Raw genomic sequence first — 20,502 nt, forward strand, 5'->3', positions numbered from 1 at the left:
GAAAGGTGTGATAATGCTTTTATGATTATGTTTATAAAAAGAGTCCTTCATTCTTAGAGATGTAAAACTTAAATATTTATGAATGAAATGTGATGAGCTCTAGGATTTATTTCAAAATAGTTGGGCGGGATGGGGCGGGGGGAGGGTTGGAGTAGGTAGAGAGACTAGCACAGAGACTAGCCATGAGTTAATAACTGTTGAAGCTGGGTGACGGGTAAAAAGAATTCATCAAATTCTCTTTTCTTTTATACTGCTTGAAATTTTCCATTTAAAAAAAAAACCTTAAGGGAATTAAAAGGAACAAAGCTCCCATAATATTGTGATGTAAAACCAGGTTTGGGAACAACTGGTCAAGGCTAAGATACCTCAAACCATTAAAACATAGAAGGATTATTTGGCTTTAAACATAGAAGGATTATTTGGCTTTAGAGGCTCCAAAGCGCTTGGAATATTTTCTTTCACGTCCGCTTGAGCGGGTGGGCTTACTACCCCTTCCTCAGGTGCTGTCACTGAAGCAAAAACCTGTTCACAGGTCAATGGCTCTCAAACTCAGGCTGCCCGTTAAAGTCACACAAGAAGATTTAAAAGTTCCCAGTGTCCCGGCTCCACCACAGAACTATTAAATATCAGAGGTGTCAAAGCTCTCCAGGTGTGTCATCAGGATGACAGCTGTTGTTCTAGAAGCTCCTGCTAGTCAACGTGTACGGCAGCATCACCCGGACACTTAGAAGGAGAGCAGCCCCGACCTACAGAGTCAGAATCTGCACTTTCACAGGCTCCCCGGGGGACCGGGCCGCACAGTCAACCGTGAGGAGCAGCGCCTTAGATGGCAACTTACAGACAGACAACTGTTTCCCAACCCTCACCAGAGAGTCGCCCGTGGGCTTTGTGTAAACCAGATTCTCAGCTCCTTCCCCAGAGGCTCACTGGACAAAGCTGGGATGGGCCCACACTGCTTTAAAAAATTTGCACGTTTTCCTCTACTAGTGTGGTTGAATATTTCACAAGTTAATTGTTCCTTATAAACAGTCTTTCACCAAAGGGGAAAAAAATGTCAGAACCCAGGGTATTAGCATGCGTACCATGCAGTCACTGAAGAAAGGAGGCTGCAAAGAAAGGGACAGCTCTGCCCCAGTGGGGGGGTTGTGAGGTCCCCTCCTGTCCCAGTGGACTCAAGGTGGTTCTACAGAGGCTCTGCTGGGAGACTCCCGATGTCTACAAGCAACTAACCCTCCCACCTGGGAGAACACTCATTTTAGTCACTAGGAGGAGTTTTGAACACAAAGTAAACAGCCTCTCCAAATATAAGCTGACTTTATTCAAGGAAAGTTGTATGATCCTCTCAGGAGCCACCTCAGTTAGGGGGAGGGAACCCCCAAAGCGACACCACCAGAGCAGCAATGTCTTCCTGTGGCTGCATCAATTCCTAGGTTCCCCTGTGTTACACACACCCTACAGGGTTGAGGACCTTCTTATACCTTCACAGGGAGGTGGGATGAAGAAAGGCTTTTCAGGTGAAGGCAAAGTAGACACTCAGTTTCTTATTCTTATCCAAACTGATCAGGGTCTCCTCTTACCACTGGGGCTTTCGTTAATTTATTCATTGTCCCCAATTTATTGAGTGGGTCTTATAAGTCAGGCACTGTACTTGGTACTGAGAATATAAAGATGAACCGAAACAGCGTCCTTGATTCCCCAGGACTGATGGGCTGCCGAAACAAACATTAACCAAATGGTGATACAGATAAGAATAAACTCACGATCGGAGGAGGTGCTAAGGAGAGAGGCACACAGTGCAATGAAAGCTCTCACGGGAGACCTCATCTAGTCTTGGGAAGACTCCCTAAAAGAGACACCTGGGCAGAGATCTGACCGATGAAGTGGAGGTAACTCACTAGTACAGTTGGAAGCAAAAGGGGCATCCTAGACAGACCGCACAGGCAAGGCCCACAGGAGGGACTCAGGGTGGCTGGAGGAGTACACGCAAAGCTGGAGAGTTAGGCATGAGTCAAACCACGAAGGGCCTTGCAGGGCCCATTAGAAGTTTTATCCTCTCTACGATGAACAGCGAGGAGCCAATGAAGCCGGGGAAGGACGATGGGAGTGGGTGGGGGAGACCATGCAGGCAGCTACCGCAGTGCCAGGTAAGAAACAAAGCACAGCTTTTCCTGTATCATCCCCGTGGGGCAGAAGCGCAGGGGGGCAGTCCAGGGGGAGTGGGTTTGCACCGAGTGCTCTGAGCAGCACGATCTTGCTGAGGCTCCGTTCTCCCCCCGACCACTAATTAGAACCCCCTGACACCCCACTCCACCCACCTTCTCTACCTGGTATATTTCTGATGTGCTGACACCTATGCAAATACCAGTGAATTTAATCAGTATGTGGCAGGATCCTGGGAATGGGCATGCCTTCTATCAGTGTCAACATCGCATTACAAAATATCACCTCCTAGGAGCAGGGCTTTCTGACCTCCTCCTGACTGAGAGCTTGTTTTCCCTTTCCAAGCTTTGTGACTATAAAGAGGGCAGGAGGGGCAGGGTGGGCATGGGGGGGTGGGATCCGACACTTGCCCTGCAGGCCCCTCCCCACTGTCACCCCAGTTTGTGCGGTAACAAGAGGGCTAACCTTATAAGTGTCTGAGACTGATCAAAATCAAAACTGATCTAACTGAAGAGGCCCCTCGGAACCATGGGTACCAAATGCTCTAGAAAAACACGAATATTTTGAAACTGTCAGCAGGGTGTTGAGGATTATGTTCCAAAACGATAAGATTCAAGTTTCAAAAAAAGGATTACACAGAGTCATCCTTTAAAAATGTAGGTGAGATCACATCACGCCTCTGCTCAAACTCCTCCGCACTGCACTATAAATTCTGAAACCCTCCCTGCCCATCGGCACCCAGCCGGCCCCCTCCTCCCTGATCACACCTCCTACTGCTCTGCCCCCTGCTCTCGCCTCTACAACCCCTGGGCTCCTCGCTGTTCCTCACACAAGCCAGACAAGATTCCACCTCAGGGCCTTTGCCCCTGCTGTTCCCGCTGCCTGACCAACCCTCCTGCCAACCTCTCCAGCACGCCCCAGTCCCTGGCCGCATCTATTTTTCTCCATCGCACTTATTACCTCTTAATACACTATAATTACTCACTTATTCTATCATTTTCCTCCTCTAGAACGAAAGCTCCAGGAGGGCAGGGATTTTTAGGCTCTATCTCCAGTAGCCAGGACACTGTCAGGCACATAGGAGACCCTCAGAAATGTTTATTGAGGGATTTCCCTGGTGGCGCAGTGGTTAGGAATCTGCCTGCCAAAGCAGGGGACACGGATTCGAGCCCTGGTCCGGGAAGATCCCACCTGCTGCGGAGCAACTAAGGCCGCGCGTCACAACTGCTGAGCCTGTGCTCTGGAGCCCATGAGCCACAACTCCTGAGCCCGGGCGCCTAGAGCCTGTGCTCCACAACAAGAGAAGCCACCGCAATGAGAAGCCCGTGCACCGTGATGAAGAGTGGCTCCCACTCGCCACAACTAGAGGGGGCCCGTGCGCAGCAATGAGGACCCAATGCGGCCAAAAATAAATAAATAAATAAATTTATATTAAAAAAATGTTTATTGAATGAATAAATAAAATGCTTGATAAAAGGAAAGCAAATACATGATATAAATTCAGAAATGCCTCTAAAAGTTTTACATTTAGATTACAGATATAATAATGGGAAGAAAAAGACAAATTCACTTCTGAATGTTTTAGGGATACTTTAAGGGTTTCTTAAAAAAGCACAGTATCGATGTGGAGAAAGTGGAACCCTCATACATTGCTGATGGGAGTGTAAAAACGGTGCAGTGGCTATGGAAAACAGTCTGGCAGTTCCTCAAAAGGTTAAATGCAGAGTTACTATATGACCCAGCAATTTCACCCCTAGGAATATACCCAAGAGAACTGAAAATACACGTCCATATGAAACCTTGTATACTAATGTTTGTAGCAGCATATTCATAGTAGCCAAAAAGTGAAAACAACCCAGTGTCCATCAACTGATGAATGGATAAATAAAATACGGTATATCCATACCATGGGATATTATTCAGCAGTAATAAAACAATGAAATCCTGATATATGCTAGAACATGGATGAGCCTTGACAACATTATGTTAAGTGAAAAAAGCCAGGCACAAAGACCACATATTATATGGTTCCATTTATGTGAAATGCCAAGAATAGGCAAATCTATAGAGACAGAAAGTAGTTAGTGGTTGTCTAGGGCTGGGGGAGTGGGGAGGGGGGGAATGGGGAGTGACTACTAAGGGGTAAGGGGTTATTTGGGGGATGATGAAGATATTCTAAAATTGACTGCGGTGATGGTTGCACAACCCTGTAAATGTGCTAAAAAAACACTATACACTTCAAACAGGTAAATTGTATGGCATGTGAATTAAATCTCAACAAAGCTGTTCAAAAAGAAAAGCACAACACTGAGAGCTTACCTTTCACAGACTTTATAGCCTTCATTGACGCTCACTGCTTTGTACTTCATGTTGCCTTTGGTCCGCTCCAGCTCCCAACACCAGTCCTGAAGTGTGTCAAACATTACGGCATGGTTCTTGGGGTCAGTAGCTAACAAAACAAATTGAGAAAGACAGTAAAATCTTGTCGTGAAGCCCTGGTATTTTAATGGTGTGAAAGTGGCTCCTCGGGCCCCAACTTCCTACACTAAGCCCATTTTTATCCCCACAGAATGAACTCACTGCTTCATCCTAACCTTGTTCCTTTTTTCTGTCATTCATCCAAAATTATGAGTGAGGCTCTGTCTTTTTGTGCTGGGCGAAAGCAGCTGTTCTTGTTCCATTCCGTGCAAAAGTAATTTATAGCTCCATTTTCAGTCATCTGACCATGAGATAATTTATATAACATAAAAAGATCCTGTGCAGCACTAAAAGACAGGCTTGGCACAAATGCTAAAATAATAAAATATTTTTAGCCCTACCAATGTGTGCATAAGATGGCAAACTCATTTGAACAGCCTGTCAGATTCCTGAGTGTGAAGCCTCCTTCAGTGTGAAGATGCACTGCCCAAAAGAGGCGTTTTCAGTGTGACACCTGGTTTCTGAGGGCTATAAACAAATCAGACAGCTATGGTGAAGGTCAGGGCCTGCAAGCCAAGGGCCACATCACAGTGACGGGGACTTCTGCCCCTGACCTTGCCGCTACCTGCTAGGAGGAAGTGCCCAGGAGCACTACTCCTGCAGCCCAGCAGGTGTGTCCTTGGTCCCCTCCCAAGTCACAGCACAGCTTGATGGGGGTGACGTGCGCCAAAACACCCTTGGGTATTTACACAAATCAGTCCATTCAAGCCTGTGCACATCTTAAAAAAAACAAGCCTTGGGACCTCTCTGGCAGTCCAGTGGTAAAGAATCCACTTTCCAATGCAGGGGACGTGGGTTTGATCCCTGGTCGGGGAACTAAGATCCCACATGCCATGGGGCAACTAAGCCCGAGTGCCACAACTACTGAGCTCGCACGCCTCAACGACAGAGCCCACGTGCCACAAACTATAGAGTCCACACGCTCTGGAGCCTGCGTGCCACAGCTAGAGAGAGAAAACCTGCGTGCCACAACTACAGAGAAGCCCGCGTGCCGCAGTGAAGACACGACGCAGCCAAAAAAATAAACACATTTTTTAAATAAACAAAAATGTCAAAAAAAAAAAAGCAAGCCTTCCTGGAAAAACAAAGTGTTTAATAAAACTCCCACCTGCTCCTTTTAATACAAACAGATCATAGTACAAAGGATGATAAGACAAATAATGATTAAAAAACAACAGCTAAGCTTATATAGCACTTAGTATGCCAGACACTATCCTGAGCATATTACATATAATAACTCAATCCTCACAACCCTACAGGGTAGGTAATATTATTTCCTCCATTTTACAGATATGGCACAGAAAGGTCAATTAACTTGCCCAAGGTCACAGAGCTAGGCAATGGCAGAAATGGAATTCAAACCCAGGCAGCAGTAAAGGAAATTTCCATAAAGTAATAAATGCAAATATTAATAAATTCCCCCATGGACATAAGTAGTAACAATACTCCTGGGACCTTTTAGCCAAAGTACATGTGTGAATTATTAAGCCTGAGTAAAATGAAAGACGTTCAGGTTGCAAAGCACCCACCTCTACAAACCCCTACTCAATCAAAAAGCAAATTGGTCAACTTGCACCTATCAGCTATAACCTTTACTCATCAAAAAAAAAGGAGGTTGGAAGGAGAAAAGAAGGCTAGAATTCAGATAGAACAGAAGATGCTATATATCCTGGGCTTTCTGGCACAAAAAGCCACCACAAGGTAATGAGCTCAGTAGTTGTGGCGCGCGGGCTTAGTTGCCCCGCGGCATGCGGGATCTTACTGCCAGGGTCAGTCAAGGTAAGGGTTTTGGCATACAGATTAACACATGCGGGGGAGCCAAGAAACCGTCCTGTGCTGGGTCCAGACCAAGAATCAGGATATAAGGAAGTGGCAGAATTCCTAAAAATAGAGTATGATTTTCAAATGTAGACCCAGTAAATGTTTATATAAATTACAGCAATCAACAGAGAAGTCATATTTTGTATATCTCATATTGCAACAAGCTGTTGTCAGCCAGCACTCAGCTAATCAGCACTTATACATACTGCTACAGTGAAAAGATCATTCACAAAGATGAACTTACTGAATTAAGGAACAAGTTTTATGTTCGGCCTGATAGTAGTGCTAAGTATATTTTAGGTCAGTGTAGCTCTCTGAGCATAATCTGTCCTGAATAAGCAGTTACACTCTCAATTAACCCTCATTTAATGACTGCACCCTGTGTGCCATGCATTTTAACAACTTGTAATTTTCACAACACCTCAAGGGAAGCATTAACAATACTACTTTTTGAAATGAGAAAACAGAGGCCCAAGAGTTAAGTGACATCCCCAAGATCACACAGCTACTAGGCAGCTGGACAAGGATTTGAACTCAGGTGGGACAGACCTGGAAATTCATACCTTTTCTACTAGATCACCATAGTCCCCCAAATGCGAGCTACTCTCTCAGATCTACATCTCTGCACACGCCAGTCCCGCTGCCTCAAATACTCCTGGGTGCCTACCGGACACTCCACATCCTTCACCAGCAGTTCAGGACCAGCCTTCGCCCTCTGACAGCCCTCCCTCCCCCAGCGTGGTTGTTTCCTCCCACCACAGGACACATCACTCTGTTTGACTTGAAGCTCTTAGAGGGCAGGGATTTAGTCCTGTTCATATCCCCAGGGTGCGTGACCCACAGCAAGCGTTCGATAAACATTTACCAAATGAGCAGTTAGTGACACAGCAACTCTGCATTCCAGAAAGCATGATATATGCAGTTAAACTAACATGCCACCTCCCTGATGAAAGGCACATGGCACTCAGGATCAGTAAACATCAACTTCACGTTAAGTGTAATGGGCAAATAGGAAGGTAATGCACAACATGATAAATATAATTAACACTGTTGTACGTTATACACAAAAGCTGTTAGAGTAAATCCTGAGTTCTCATCACAAGGAAAAAAATTTTTTCTATTTCTTTAATATTATATTTATATGAGATGATGGATGGTCACTAAACTCACTGTGGTCATCATTTCAAGATGTACGTAAATCAAATTATTATGCTGTACACCTTACACTTATACAGCAGTGTGTCAATTATATCTCAATAAAACTGGAAGAAAAAAAAATACTGTTAATAATTTGGAATTTAAAAAAAAAGAGGAATGGACAGAGCAAGTGGACAGACGGAGGAGGAGAGATCCAGAGAAGGAAGAAGACAGACATCTGTGGAAACACTGTACAAAGCTAGGCATTATTAATAGCTAATTCAGATGACCACAGTTTCTTACTTAAAAGACTGCTTGCTCTCTTTTTGAGGGAACCGAATGGAAAACATTTGGAATTTTAAGTTTTCTAACCAAACTACTTTTCTGATGTGCTCTCTTAGGTACAACTGTTCCATTCCCCATCCCCCAAACATTTGCTATAAGGCATGTTCTGGTTGTTTAAAAACTTTCTAGAATGCAAGACATTTTTTAGGGTCTCATGAAATGAAACCAAGTGTATTAAAGTGAAAAACAGAATCCAGGGACAGACAGAGTGATTTTAAACTTGTCTCAGTTTTGCTTCCCTATAGCCTCACATTCCCAATCATAATATATTGATTTTCTTTCATAAACAACAAACAAATAATCCCTCACAAAAAGCAAACAAACCTAAAAGATAAGTTAAAGAAACAAAGATCACAGGAAAGAAATAGAACCTTTTTTTAAAAGAAATCTGAATGATTCACCCAAGCAAGAGGCGACCCTTTGCTAGAGAAGAGGGGAACAAAACCCACGGATGGGTTTTCTCCCACAGGTTGCAGGTAGGAACTGGAAGGGGCCTGCCCACCTGCGGATGAAAGCTTACCTGTGTGATTTTGTGCTGCAGTCGCATAGGAAAACAGAAACAATCGTTTAAGCAGTTTAGGGGCCTGGGTATGATGGATTATGCCACTGACAATCTGGAAAAGAACCAAGCGATGGATACAGTCATGCTTTTGGCAGATAAACACTGAGAGACAAGACCCAAGTTGTCTAGGTTTCCGTAATGCTAATGGGCTCCGGTGGGCAGCATGCTAACTAACTCTCTTTGAGGTCTGTATCTGTGATGTGATCTCTTGAAATAATGCCAAATAAACAGAACGCTAACCATTTTGTCAGGTTTTTAAGAGCTTTGAGTTTCTAGGGCAATTTTTAAAACATAGTCTAATTTCTCAAAAACAAAGCACTAAAAAAACTTAAGTGCCATTTTCAGATACTCCCAAAATCTGACATGTCAAAGATATATAGCTGACCAGATAATAACCAAGACGCTTAGCTATTCTGTTCTACTTGTTGTGGCCTTAAGGATCTTCTTCTAGAAGATAAGGCAATCAATCCCTCATGCTTTTTGTTTGAAGTTCCAAACAAAAGTATGTTTGGATAGATGACTAAAATCATCATTCAAAATGAAGTTTCTGGCTTCTCAGGGAATTTTCCATGTCTACACCACTCTTTTTCCTGCTCAGAGCAGATACTGGAGTCATGTTTATTATTCTAACTGATCTACCACACTACCTGAAAGAAAATTAAGAGTATACCTGAAAAGAATGCATAACTCACAGCAGCCAAAGACAACAGATAAACTGGTCTCTCCCTAGGTTTCCCCTATGTATCTACCGTGACAGTGGCAAGTCTGAGACCTTCAGTATCTTAAGAGAAATCTTGGAAGCTACAATAACCATTGTGACCAGTTTGCCCAGTTACACACCTCAATTTGCTGCAGCAACCAGATTAAGTAAGGGACCAAAAGCACAGGCTCATTTGGTGACTCACTTTGCCCATGACCGTGTACCTCTCCCTCCTTCACGTAACCATGACCTCCCAGATGTCAACTCCTTCATGCTGGGAGTTGGGGGTCACTGCTGCTGCCTTTTGGAAAGGCTGTCAGAGGTGGGGAAAGGGGGTTGCTTCTAGCTGCTCCATCCTCCCCTTCCCCTGACGGCCTTCGGATCCTGGTTTACCACCTCCCACCCTCTGGAGGCTCTGGGAATGAACACATTATGAACTGAAGGATTAAACGCAGCATGTGCCAAGATAATATAGTCCCACTCTACCAAATTCTCTCTCAATTCTAGTCAAAGCACATGCGATTATAACCAATTTCAACTTTACAGAATGAAAGGCTCCCCTCAACCTTCGTGCAATGGAAACAAGAACTGAAGTGGGGAAAACCTGATGGGAAATAAAACCTAAAAACACATGCGACTAGTTACCCTTTTGACTTCCTCTTCTTTTGTGTACCTCAGACAAAAGTGGAATACCCGGAGGTCTTTGCAGTGGATGATGAGTTTCTCAGGGTATTTCTTCAGCTGTCCAAAGAGAGTCTTTTTTTTCTCATCAAACACTACACATCAACAGTGAAATCAAGAAGGGAAATCATGTTATAAGACAACAATTAAATGCTAAAGAAACAAGGTAGACTCTTAACTTCCAAGGGCGCCTCTCAAAAGTGAGAGGAAAGGCACCAGCTTCTAAGTAGCTGTCAGCAGGGCCCAGTCCCACCCAGCAGGGGCCCTGTTCTCTGGAAGAGCCAGGGCTCCTCACTCCTCCCAAGGAAGCACAAGACCCAAATGGACTGGCCACTGTTGGCAGAACTGACTCCTGCAGGAAACCCAGCTCTGAAAGCTGAGATTACGAAAGATGGGAGATCGCTAGGGACCTGCTTTTGGGACAGTCAACTCCCAGGTTTATGGCTGGGGCCCCTCCTGACACCCTCCTCCCTAACCCAGAGTTTGGACCACGCAGCACCTGTTGGCGCTGGGAACACCATAAATGGCTACTGAATGATTTCTGACAAAGCCCTGACTACAAAAATAGAGAAGTGGAGCCCAGAGAGGTTTTGTTTAGTCAGAAGAAAAGGCACTCGAGTGTGGTACGACAGACCTTTATCAGGTGAGCCTTTAAAGTGAGATCTGCACAGCTAACATTGACATATGATCGACATCTATCATGTAATGGCACCGTGGAGTATTAGAAAGAACAGGTTCCATGTTCAAGTCCAAGCTCCTCCAGCTAAGTGACCCCAAATAAGCCACTTCGCATCTCAATTTTATCATCCATAAAACTGATTTAAACAAGATAAATATGTGAAGAAATTTCAGTAAACTATAAAGGACCAAAAAAAAAAAAAAAAAAACCTCAACATTATCAGCTATACTTTCAAAGGCTGGCAACACCTCAGGGGAAAACAGATACTCACCTCCATAAATCTGATCAACACAGTGGAGGGTAATGTCATTTTCTCCTATAACCTTATTCTTAAACTGCGTTTCCTAAAAAATTCAAAAGGAAGCAACTGTGATTCCTTGCTATGCACTGTGACATTTACAGGTAGAGCAAATCACCATCCTCCACTTGCATATGAAGAAAAATGGGGAGTGGGTGGGGGAAATGGGTGAAGGTGGTCAAAAGGCACAAACTTCAGTCATAAAACAAGTCCTGGAGATGTAATGTACAGCATGGTGACTAGAGTGAATAATACTGCATTGTACATTTGAAAGTTGCTAAGAGGGTAGATCTTAAAAGTTCTCATCACAAGAAAAACATTGTTTAACTATGTGATGTGATGGATGTTAACTAAACATATTGTGATGATCATTTCACAATATATACATACACCAAATTCATCACGTTGTACATCTTAAACTAATACAACGTTAAATGTCAATTATATCTCAGTAAAGCTAGAAAAAATAAATGAAAAGGTATATATCCTACACAAGCAAACAGGGAAATGTAGTCACATCCCTAGGAAAGGGACGATGAAGGAGTGAAGTGTGTGAGAAATGCTGCGAACACTCGTCTTCAAACCCAGGCAGGACATGCCATTCCCGGCTGCTCCCAGGCCGACCCACCAGGCCGCATGCACAACACCCTGAGAGACGCTGGTAGGTGGCGCATAGGTTCAGACTTCTCCACACAAATGCAGACAGGTGAGTGACAAAGCTATGAGAAGGCAGGAAGAAAACCCCGGGAGATTCAAGCTCTGTAAACGCTGCCTCTGTACAGGACTAGGAACCAGGCCGCTACAGCAACAGCTGCACAGAAGCCCACGCTGTCAGGTGGTGGGGCGCTGGCGTGGCCGGGCCGGCCGGTTCCCATTGCCACCAGCGCGCCCTGAGGGGTGCGGGTGTTCCCTCCTCACTCCACTGCTCACTCTTCCTAAGGGGGACAAGCCTTACACGCACAGAGCAAACACAAAGTAAACCCAAACTCAGTGCTGCATTCAGCACCAGTTTCATAACTGAATTCAGTTCCTAAATTTGAGGAAGAGTTCAGTATAGAGAAAACATGGGGAACTAGTATATTTGGGGAGATGTGATTCCCATGAATGATAGGTACTGTGCTGAAATACAGAAGAAAATTAAAAGCTGACGGTGTCAACCTACGAGGTCAAACGCAAGCCAGCGTGACGTGAGGCACTGCTGGGAAACTGCGGAGTGGTCCTCCAACTGAAAGGGGATCCCAAAGGAGAGAGGGCAGACTAGTGGTGAGAAAGACCACTAGTCTTTGTGTTTACGTGCGTTAGGGGCGAGTTATTGAGAAGCTGGGAGAAAAGACAATGGGGCCGCCAATGCAGTGCTCCCACAAACTCAGTCAAGTGCAGCTCATACATACATCATTATCCAAGGCAGATTCGTCATCGCCCAAGAAAGCAATCTTGAAGTCTGTGCAGACAAGCCTCCCATAGATTCCACGCTGACAGGAATCTTCCTGGACACACTTCAGTACCGTGCTGGCTTCACAGAGCAGCTGTTCACCTGATCAAAACCAAAACAAGTCCTCCTTAGAGTCCTCAGGCAACATGCAGAACGCAAACAGTACAAGCTTCCCGGCTCTATTCCGGTAAGACAAACACACACCACAACACAGCACACAGGAGCTGCAAAACCTAGGGGAGAAGATGAGGCAGAGTGGGGACCGTGGAGAAGTGAAATCACAATGACTCGGATACACTTTTACATGGGGCACTTCTCTATCTTCTCACTGTGAATAATGGACGTGTCCAAACAGGTAGAAATGATCTCAGCTACACTTACAAACACAGATCTTAGTGCTTTTATCACTTGGACCCAAGCAGAAGTTCTGGAGAAGCGGTACCCAAGTGAGCAAAGCCAGAAGGGCTGGCAAGCGAGCTCTGGCACGTAGCTCTGGAGCCCGCCTTCCTGTGAGGGTGGGCCATTCCTCACCCAGGAACTGCGGAAAGAGGGCGGGTGTCTCCCTGGCCCGGGGCTCTAAGGCAGCTTCCTCAGGCACAGAGGGTGCAGCACGACTGCACTCATTCTGGCTCCACAGACAAGGATGGGAGGAAAAGGGAGGTCAGAGGTTTGTGGGAAAAAAACCTGTTTCCTCTCTTTCTTAGTTGAGAGTATTTCCTCTCAGTGTGTCACCTTTCCTGCTCTATCTGCAGACGCCCAGCAGCATGAGAGCTGTATTTCCTGGTGATAGAGAGTACTTCTCACTATAGTCAAAAAGATGAGGATTTAGGGATAGGCAGGAAGCGGAGAGGCTCATGAGGGCTGGATGCCTGCGTAAGGGCAGGAAAAAAAGAAGGATACAGGGGAAATGAAAAACTAAGTGTAAAATTAAAAAAAAACAAAACTAAGTGTAAATACTTTGTGACAAGAAAGAAAAAGGAATTTCCTTCTCATCCAACAGGTAACTATCTTCTCCTTAGAATCTCCCTCTGGATATTTCCTTCAATGTCTTTAAATTTACCATCTGGCTCAAAATTCATTTATTCTAACTTTCACTATGAAAACAGAGAAGAATTTCAGACACTAAGACTATCAGGGGACACATATTATATTTCATCTTGTTTTTTTCTCTCTTCCAAGGGGTTAATTACAATGGAAATACAGGAAGATGGCTCTGTCACCAGGTCAGCCTCTACAGAGACCACCGGGTTTGAAGAAAACAGTGAAGTCAGGGCCTCATTAGGGTTTAAAATAGTCCCAGAAAAAGTGCTTCAGCTGAATCCGAGGTAGAAGACACGTGAGCAAGGCTTCCTGTGCTTCCAGCTCCTGGTGTAAAACAACTTTAATGGCGAGCCTCTTCCAAGACCAGGCAAGCCATATGGGTCCATGGTCAGGCACTGGAGGCCAGAAGTTGGCACACAGGGGCTAAAACGACATCCAGGAGAGGCTCTGCAAGCACGGCGACCTGCACCACACTTGTCAGCTTGTACGTTCAAAGTCTCAGGTCATGGGAGGCATGAGCTGGAAAAGATCATAGTTTAGTCTAGGAAACCTGGGCTGCACACCTAGAAGAGGCCGTCAGGAATCCAGGGGTTGGGAGAATGTACATAACACTAAGCTAGAGACAAAAGTAAATTTCAGAATCTACAATATAATCCAAGAAGAGGAAATACAATAGGATATATGGATTGAGGTTTAGGCCATTATTATAGGGAAAAGCCTTCGAAACTTAAAAACATTTTTTAAAAAGTTAGAGATTCTGATATGTTTACCAAATAAGGTGGATCAGTCAGAAACTTGTACATATTCGTATCCTCTCAATAAAATGGAATAAAATTAAAAGAACCAGAATGAGGACTCAATTGTTTTGGGAAATGTATCTAAAAATACTTATGAAAAAAGCTATTTGGGACTGGAAAAAAGAAAGTAGCAAAACAATCGAATGCACAACTCACTGGATAGCCCCATATATGGAGAGGCTACACCACCAAGAAGTTTGTTTCTGAATGCAGAAATGATTAAAACTTGACTTAAGCTATAGAGTCACTCTCCTCCATCAGAAATAAATAAAGAGAGAAAGAGAGAGAGAGAGAGAGAAAGAGAAAGAGAGAGAGAAAGAGAGAGAGAGAGAGAGGGGAGAGAGAGAGAGGGAAGAGAGAGAGAGAAAGAAAGAAAGAAAGAAAGAAAGAAAGAAAGAAAGAAAGAAAGAAAAAAAGAAAGAAAGAAAGAAAGACAGGAAGAAAGGAAGGAAGGAAGAAAGAAAGAAAGGAGGGAGGGAGGGAGGAAGAAAGGAAGGAAGGAAGAAATCCAACCAATCCAGGCTCCTCGGTGATGATCAAAGAGCAAAGCCCTGGCAGCCCCAGGGTTGGTTAAACCCCAAGGGGTCGGGTGTAGGGATCTTCAGGGGACCAGGATCTTCCTGACTGGGGACCAGAATACTGGATGGGGCCAAGTAAGGCACCCTGAAAAAAGACCTCATTTGCTTACAAAAGAGGTGAGAATTTCCCACGTTTAATTTCATCAGCTATGGGGAAGGGGAAACAAAAATTCTTTGTATCTGTTGGAATACTCAGTCCCAGGTATGCAGTTACTGAACTAAAGACATTGATATTTTTGTCCAACTCATACACTGTCTGGATGAAAACAAAGGAGTTTATATATAGTGCTACTAGGGATGACACAATTTATCGCTGGCTTTGAACTGCACATGAGGTAAGATGCTAACATGACTGTTACCTGGCAACAAGTGAAGAGTTACTTCCTTCTCTGTTACTTCCTTTTCGTTTGTGTGAATTTCCTAAAAGAGAAGAGAAAAGGGTAATATTTTTGTTTATTTAAGGGCTCAAAATGAATAACATAAAGCCATACTTTCAGAATACACACTGAAACATCATATTCGCTCAGGAGCTTTTTGTTTATTTGACAAGCTAAGTTTTGTTTTGTTTTGTTTTGTTTTTTAATTAAAGTATAGTTGATTTACAGAGTTAAGTTTTTTTTTTTTAAGTATTTTTAACTAAAGGAAGTCAGAAAATTTCAACAAGTTGGTTCAATGTATTACACTAATTATTTAGAATTGACAACTATCAGCTGTCCCAAGTGGAGGGTCAGGGATGGGCACTCCCCATATAAAGGAACAAATGCCACATGGCAAAGAAAAGCAGCTCAAGCAGAGTCAGAAAGAGAATGGAAGACAGTCCACAGAATGATTCCCCTTTCTCCAGTGAGAATCAAGGGTCGAAAACAAAGGAAGATTGTTGTGGGCTTTTGAGAGAAAATGAACCTGTGTAAAGGGTTTGAAGGTAAGAACAGGAAACTACTGGACTGGCCAAAAGGTTTGTTCGGTTTTTTCCATAAGATGGCTCTAGTAGCACTTAGTTGTCTTTAACTTCATTTGAAATAATTCTGTTAGACTGGATGTGACAGCTGTGCATTTAAAAAGACTTATCAAAATTGGTGAATTTTTGTGTAGCCATTTTAATACTGAAGATGGAAGAAAAAAGCAACATTTTCAGCATATTATGCTTTATTATTTCAAGAAAGGTAAAAGCGCAACTGAAATGCAAAAAAAGATTTGTGCAGTGTATGGAGAAGGTGCTGTGACTGATCAAACGTGTCAAAAGTGGTTTGTGAAGTTTCGTGCTGTAAATTTCTTGCTGGACGATGTTCCATGGTCAGGTAGACTAGTTCAAGTTGATAGCGATCAAATTAAGACATTAATTGAAAACAATCAACGTTATACCACGCGGGAGATAGCCAACATACTCAAAATACCCAAATCAAGCGTTGAAAATCATTTGCACTGGCTTGGTTATGTTAATCACTTTGATTGTTTGGGTTCCACGTAAGTTAAGCGGAAAAATACCTTCTTGACTGTATTTCTGCATGCGATTCTCTACTTAAATGTAATGAAAATGTTCTGTTGTTTTTTTTTTTAAAACAGATTATTTTTTAAATTTATTTATTTATTTATTTATGGCTGTGTTGGGTCTTTGTTTCTGTGCGAGGGCTTTCTCTAGTTGTGGCAAGCGGGGGCCACTCTTCATCGCGGTGCACGGGCCTCTCACTATCGCGGCCTCTCTTGTTGCGGAGCACAGGCTCCAGACGCGCAGGCTCAGTAATCGTGGCTCACGGGCCCAGTTGCTCCGCGGCATGTGGGATCTTCCCAGACCAGGGCTCGAACCCGTGTCCCCTGCATTGGCAGGCAGATTCTCAACCACTGCGCCACCAGGGAAGCCCAAAATGTTCTGTTTAAAACAAATTGTGACAGGCGATGAAAAGTGGATACAGTACAATAATGTAGAACAGAAGAGATCGTGGGGTAAACAAAATGAACCACCACCAACCACACCAAAGGCTGGTCTTCAACCAAAGAAGGTGATGTTGGGGCTTCCCTGGTGGCGCAGTGGTTAAGAATCCGCCTGCCAACGCAGGGTACACGGGTTCGAGCCTTGGTCCGGGAAGATCCCACATGTCACGGAGCAACTAAGCCCGTGCGCCACAACTACTGAGCCTGTGCTCTATGAGCCCGCGCGCCTAGACCCTGTGCTCCGCAACAAGAGAAGCCACTGCAGTGAGAAGCCCGCGCACCGCAACAAAGAGCAGCCCCCGCTAACCGCAACTAGAGAAAGCCCATGCGCAGCAATGAAGACCCAATGCAGCCAAAAATAAAAATAATAATTTTAAAAAACAAAAAAGAAGGTGATGTTGTGTATATGCTGGGACTGGAAGGGAGTCCTTTATGATGAGCTCCTTCTGGAAAACCAAACGATTAATTCCAATAAGTACTGCTCCCAGTTAGACCAACTGAAAGTATCACTTGATGAAAAGCGCCCAGAATTACTCAACAGAAAACACATCATCTTCCATCAGGATAACGCAAGACTGCATGTTTCTTTGATGACCAGGCAAAAACTGTTACAGCTTGGCTGGGAAGTTCTGATTCATCCGCCGTATTCACCAGACATCGCACCTTCGAATTTCCACTTATTTTGGTCTTTATAAAATTCTCTTAGTGGAAAATATTTCAATTCCCTGGAAGACTGTAAAAGGCACCTGGAACAGTTCTCTGCTCAAAAAGATAAAAGGTTTTGGGAAGATGGAATTATGAAGTTGCCTGAAAAATGGCAGAAGGTAGTGGAACAAAGGGTGAATACGTTGTTCAATAAAGTTCTTTGTGAAAATGAAAAATAAGTCTTTTATTTTTACTTAAAAACCAAAGGCACTTTTTGGCCAACCCAATATGAACGTATCAAGTCAATACTGAGCCATCCACTCTGCAGCATACCAGGGCTCAGTAAAGGCGGCCGGCAACATATTTCCTCATTCTAAGTTACCTAAAACCATACGGCAGTGCAATGGGATGCAATCACTTCTAATAAGGAATCAAGGCCAGGTTCTGTGTCACTGTTTCTCAATAAAAATATCTTCAAATGCTTCTATGCTGGGTTCAGTGTTTATCAGATAGTCAAAGATAATTAGCAATGCTTAATGAATTAATGGACCAAAACAACAATCATAAATGGCTGTTAACTTTAAGACTCAACAGGGGTTACATCTTTATGTAGATTTTCATTACTTTCATAAACAAAGTTATCCCCACACTAGAATATTCATGTTATACATTCTTCTGTTAGCACCTATAATATTACTTTTTAAGTACCCATGTGCATGCTTATCTCCCTTTCTAGAACAGTGTTTCTCCAACTAGGGCTTGTATCTATTAGTGGGTTGTAAATCAATTTAGTGGGTCAAAATCAAATTTTTCCATAATAAGAATAAAAAATATCATAGAGTAAAAAATTGGGGGGCTTCCCTGGTGGCGCAGTGGTTGAGAATCTGCCTGCCAATGCAGGGGACACGGGTTCGAGCCCTGGTCTGGGAAGATCCCACATGCCGCGGAGCAACTGGGAACGTGAGCCACAATTACTGAGCCTGCGCGTCTGGAGCCTGTGCTCCGCAACAAGAGAGGCCGCGATGGTGAGAGGCCTGCGCACCGCGATGAAGAGTGGTCCCCACTTGCCGCAACTGGAGAAAGCCCTCGCACAGAAATGAAGACTCAACACAGCCATAAATAAATAAATAAATAAATAAAAGAACGTGAATTTCTAAAAAAAAAAAAAAAAACTGGAAAAAGAATGACTGTTAACATAACAAATAGAGAGGCATGTTGGGCTCCCTCATCAACCTACCACACCATCTACGAAGAATTCTTGCCAAAATACCTGATCTCAATCTGCTTGAGCTGCTATGTCAACCTACCAATTTATAGGCTGAATACCGGGACAGAAAAACATGTTAAATGACACCATGGGGATGCAACCAATCAAATCCTGACTGTGGGACATTCTACAACACACAACTAGTTCTGTCAACAAATAAAAATGGAATATTTTTGGTTTGTTTTGGGTAGAAGTCTCTGGTTGGCATGAGTTTTCTGAATTTGTTGATTCAGACTGAAGCACGGCACTAGAAGAAACTTGGGTACGGCTGAGGCAGGGAGAGCCCAGACAGCCTGTCTTGAGGCTGAAGAACAAGAACAAAGTCATGGTGTCTTCACAGAACCTGGTTCGCGTGTGGTCTGTTTGGGAGATGACTATGATTTCCATCCCAGGAGATGCCAATAAATCAAGCCTCTCTGAGGCAGCGTTCTTAAACCTGTGGAGCATCGGATCATCTGGGGAGCCTGTTACCTCTGCAGACACTCAGGCCCCAACACAAGCCTGAGGAATCAGAGTGCGGGGGATGCAGCTGAGCCTCACGTTTTGTAGAAGCTCCCCAGATGATCCTGATGCATTGCTCTAGGTTACACAAGAGGGACTATTTTTGCATACGTAAATGCTATGAGTGTTTCGGTAACTTAGAAATTCTCATTCAGAGTTTTCATCATCTGTCACTGACAAAGAACTAAATTAAAGCACAGGTATTTTTGACAGGTTTATCATCTTTCTCTGAGGGAAGCAAAGCTATTCATTAAATTCAATCAGCTGTTAGAAAACTCTAGCAATCATCTTTAGTGCTTGGAATTCAGTTCAAAAACTGAAGCCAGCAAGGAGAAGACTACCCTATTGCTACGTCCGAGGAAGTATCATCTTCCGATGATAAAGATGTCACACTACCCCACACTACCTACATACATCAATTCTTGAAATGGTTAGTGATATTCTTTGTTTACATTCCATAAACAAGACAATTAGGTGACATCTTTTAGAACTCTGTCTTACCCAAAACGCCCCTTCCCCAGACAACTGCTCCCTGCGCCCCCAACCTCCAGGAGAGGGCCACCTTCTCCCCATCACCTGCGTGGGCTAACAGAAAGCAGTGCCCGCAAATGGCTAATTGTTTTATCTCCCCATTAATTTGGCTAAAGGGCCAAGAGAAGCTAATCAAACTGGCTGCTTCAACTACAGACTTGCAGATTTGGCCACAAATACGGAGCCGCAGAGAAAGCTGTTCTGCAAAGAATGAGACACGTGAAGAAGACATGTGGAGATAAAAGCCCAACCCAGACACACAAGCAATCACACAGCCTGGACTCCATGGCTTTCCAGGCTCTAGCGAGGCCCAACCACGCCTCTGGCCCACTGTTCCATGAACCACACCTGTATCTTTATAAATGGATCCCCTCGTCAGCAAAAACTAGCTACAGTGGTTCTGCTGATTGTCACCAACGGCATCAACTTAGATCAACTGCACTAACAACTGAGAAACCACAGATGACAGAATCACGTCATGCCACATGTCAACGTGCAATATATCCGGGGCCGCAGGATTAGGAACCAATGTCAGAGCCACCAATCTCACGAGTAAGACTGGCAGGGGAGAAGGGAAGCGGGAGCTGCACTGCCTGCTTCGTGAGCCGGAGTATTCGCGCCCAGGAACGAGGCAGGGTCCTTGGTGGCTTTCCCTCACCAGAAATGGCAAAGGAAGACTCCCACAGACCTGCTCTCCATTCTAAAACACTGTCACAACATGGCATGTTCTCAAAGGGATGAAAATGAATCCACCAGAAGCATTTCCTGGGAGAAAAAAGGAAAGGACTGGAGACATTTTCCCCACTCACCCTCGTCTTTGTAAAATGCCCCAGAAGCTTAGTACACATTTTTCATTTTAAAAGTAGGGACTCCTCTTCTCTAGAATAATGTTAAATACGTTCTGATGTTGGCAACAAGTT

At 44.0% G+C, this 20,502-nt stretch overlaps 1 protein-coding gene across 7 annotated transcripts in view; it reads right to left on the minus strand.

The window, feature by feature from the left end:
- Nucleotides 1-20,502, minus strand: part of MTMR12 (myotubularin related protein 12) — an 84,124-nt gene that overhangs the window by 41,120 nt on the left and 22,502 nt on the right. For 4 of the 7 annotated variants that reach the window (XM_082382241.1, XM_082382239.1, XM_082382235.1 and 1 more), the window contains exons 2-7: nt 15,069-15,129; nt 12,253-12,395; nt 10,835-10,907; nt 9,849-9,979; nt 8,444-8,555; nt 4,480-4,609 (exon numbers count right to left, since the gene is read on the minus strand). In XM_082382241.1, the coding sequence (XP_082238367.1) occupies nt 4,480-4,609; nt 8,444-8,555; nt 9,849-9,979; nt 10,835-10,907; nt 12,253-12,395; nt 15,069-15,129 (650 nt within the window). The remainder of the gene's footprint in view (nt 1-4,479; nt 4,610-8,443; nt 8,556-9,848; nt 9,980-10,834; nt 10,908-12,252; nt 12,396-15,068; nt 15,130-20,502) is intronic. The other 3 variants (XM_082382240.1, XM_082382236.1, XM_082382238.1) reach the window with 1 other exon arrangement.

The sequence above is a fragment of the Balaenoptera borealis genome (assembly GCF_965194805.1).
Source record: "Balaenoptera borealis genome assembly, chromosome: 2".
Taxonomy (NCBI): Eukaryota; Metazoa; Chordata; class Mammalia; order Artiodactyla; family Balaenopteridae; genus Balaenoptera; species Balaenoptera borealis.